At 53.8% G+C, this 3,170-nt stretch overlaps 1 protein-coding gene across 1 annotated transcript; it reads right to left on the reverse strand.

Moving 5' to 3' along the window:
• Positions 1-723: 723 nt before the first annotated feature.
• On the reverse strand, positions 724-1,746 carry LOC136303505 (olfactory receptor 14J1-like). Its single transcript, XM_066207163.1, has one exon. The coding sequence runs from the start codon at positions 1,678-1,680 to the stop codon at positions 724-726; it is 957 nt and encodes a 318-aa protein (XP_066063260.1). The 5' UTR covers positions 1,681-1,746.
• Between the last annotated feature and the right edge of the window lie 1,424 nt (positions 1,747-3,170).

Genomic DNA, 3,170 nt, shown 5'->3' on the forward strand with positions numbered 1-3,170 from the left:
TTCAGCACAGGCCATTCACCATCTGATGGGCCCTGGCCACCAACAAGCAGAACCTGAGGCAGCCCTGAGTCCCCTGAAGGCCACGCTGGGACCCTGATGTCATCCCACTGAGCCCTGGGAGAAAAAGGAGCACAAGGAGCCTCTTCAGAGTCTGTTCCTTGGGCCTGTTCCTGAGAGTGACTCTGCAGGGAGAGCAAAGCCTTCCTGCCCTGCCCTCCCTGTGCTGCTGGAGCTGCTGTGCTGGAGCCCAGCTGTGTCCCAGCAGTGCCCATGGCCAGTCCCTGCCTGTGGTCACAGCAGGGACACGCAGCAGGACAGTGACCAATGTGCCAGAGCACTGCGGCCTTACAGCCACAGAAGGGCTGGGAAGGAGAGGCCGGAGCTGGGAAGAGCAGCACTGAAAGGACCAAGCACTGCTGCTCCCTGGCAGTGTAGCTGTGCTGGGACTCTTTTCCCCTTCTCCCTTCTTATTTCATGCAGGTCTCAGAGTTGGGATCCCAGATAAAACAGCACTGCAAGCTGGTTTATTTTCTTCAAATGTAGCAATAGCACACACCCTGGTTTACAGAGCTTCTTGGTCAAATTCAAGAGGAAGACAGTGAATTAGATGGAGGTGATTAAAAAAAAAATAATTTGGGATAATTTTCTGCCAGAAAACCCAATTGAATACTTCCAAAGACCTGGGAAGGCCTGTTGGGCCTTTCATGAGTTCCATTCTGAACACTATGCAGAAGAAAACAGGCAGTTTGTTGCTCCTGAAAAGCATCTACTCATCATTTTCCTCAGGGCATCCTTGAGCTCCTGGTTCCTCAGGCTGTAGATGAGGGGGTTCAGGGCTGGAGGCACCACCGAGTACAGAATTGACAGGGCCAGATCCAGGGATGGGGAGGAGATGGACGGGGGCTTCAGGTAGGCAAATGTGCCAGTGCTGAGGAACAGGGAGAGCACGGCCAGGTGAGGGAGGCAGGTGGAAAAGGCTTTGTGCCGTCCCTGCTCAGAGGAGATCCTCAGCACAGCCCTGAAGATCTGCACATAGGAGAAAACCATGAACACAAAACAACCAAGACATAAACAGATGGAAAACAAAAGAAGCCCAAGTTCCCTGAGTTTGGAGTGTGAGCAGGAGATCTTGAGGATGTGTGGGATTTCACAGAAGAACTGGCCCAGGGCATTGCCATGGCACAGGGGCAGGGAAAATGTATTGGCCGTGTACAGCAGAGCATTGAGAAAGGCACTGGCCCAGGCAGCTGCTGCCATGTGGGCACAAGCTCTGCTGCCCAGGAGGGTCCCGTAGTGCAGGGGTTTGCAGATGGACACGTAGCGGTCATAGCACATGATGGTCAGGAGGGAATACTCTGCTGAAATGAAAAATACAAACAGAAAGAGCTGTGCAGCACATCCTTCATAGGAGATGGTCCTGGTGTCCCAGAGGGAATTGTGCATGGCTTTGGGGACAGTGGTGAGGATGGAGCCCAGGTCAGTGAGGGCCAGGTTGAGCAGGAAGAAGAACATGGGGCTGTGCAGGTGGTGGCCGCAGGCTACGGCGCTGATGACGAGGCCGTTGCCCAGGAGGGCAGCCAGGGAGATGCCCAGGAAGAGGCAGAAGTGCAGGAGCTGCAGCTGCCGCGTGTCTGCCAATGGCAGCAGGAGGAAGTGGCTGATGGAGCTGCTGTTGGACATTTGCTGTGTCTGGCCATGGGGGCCTGTTCAAGGAGAAAAGATCAGTGACAGGTTAGGAGAAAGTTCTTTCAGTAAAATCAAAGCCTTTTCCCACAGACCATTCTTCTGTATCACACTGACAGCCTTTTGATTTTCTAGCAGATTTTCCTTAAACTCCAACTGGGGAGCCCTGGTTGGTGCTGGCTGAGTGGGTCTTCAGGTTCAGGGCAATTACATGCAGGGTTTTTACAATTCAGCCTTGCCGTGCAGACGTGAGAGGGGAACAGGGAACCCGTCCTCGTGTTCCACTTTGAAACCCTGTTAATACAGAAGTCTCTGTCAGCTTGTACTCCCACTGCCAGTGACCAGGAATGGTAAAGTCTGTTTAAATGTTCTAGAGTTTTTTCAACAGCTTTTCTTCATCTCCACTTGACTATTTTTGATGTCAGAAACTCTCAGCATTTCTGCTGCTGCGCTCAGGGAGAACAGAGCAAGTTCTCTGAGGCAAGGTGGTGCATGGAGAATGAGGGGAGGAGGTCTGTCACCCTGTCCTGTTCCAGGATTCTCTGGGCTTTCACCTGTCCCCTACACAGGATGATCACCCTCCCATGTTTCCTTTAAAAACCATCCTGACACTACTGAGAGCTGATGGATCCACCACAGTCCACCCAATGTCCATCCTCTTCTCAAGGGCTCAGCCCCACATTTGTACCCAAGGACACACGGGACTCATTCCACCAACCCAACAGCATTTTCTCCATCACAGAACTTGTGTGTCTCCCCGTGGGGCTTTCAGATAACACAAAGATGCTACAGGGCAGGTTTGCATTGTGGAGAGAAGCTGGAAGCTTGGAAGGAAATCTCAGGGAGACTTTCAAGTGTCCTAATGATGGCACTGGATTAAATGAGATGGAGCTCCTTCCCTGGCTGCACTGACAGCATTGCCCACAGCTGGGCACTGGGGACAGGGTCACCCTGAGCCAGCTGTGCCCCCTCCCAGAGCCCCCCAGTGCCAGGCAGCTGCTCCCAGCCCTGTGCTCTGCAGAGGGAACTGGGCCCGGGGCTGCAGAGCTGCCCCATGGCTCTGCTGCAGCTCTGCCTGCACAGGAGGGGCTTCATGCCTTGGACCCCCAGCCCTGAGGGCAGAGGCTTGGCTGGGGGACAAGAGGGAGGGGTTTGTTCCAAGGGAGGGGCTGCACTGGAAAGGATCCTCTGGAGATCTCTCCCTGCCACAGCATTTCTGGGTTTTGTTTTCTCTCATTGCCTGATCTTCTCTCGGCTTCCTGGAGATTTTTCTCCTGGAGGTATTTCCCTGTTCCTGATCTCTCCCTGCCAGCACTCACAGACCCCAAATCTCTGTGCACTCTCCTTGGCCCTACAGAAACCTGCCTGTTTGCAGGGCACTGGCTGGGGGCAGGTTCTGTTTGGAGCTTGGAGAAAGGACAGGTCAGACTAAGCCTGATGGCTCCAGTGAAGGTGATTCTGGTGCTGTCCATGGGCAAAGGAGTGGA

The sequence above is a fragment of the Chamaea fasciata genome, unplaced genomic scaffold (assembly GCF_029207755.1).
Source record: "Chamaea fasciata isolate MVZ Bird 193981 ecotype frontalis unplaced genomic scaffold, bChaFas1.0.hap1 SCAF_35, whole genome shotgun sequence".
Classification (NCBI taxonomy): domain Eukaryota; kingdom Metazoa; phylum Chordata; class Aves; order Passeriformes; family Sylviidae; genus Chamaea; species Chamaea fasciata.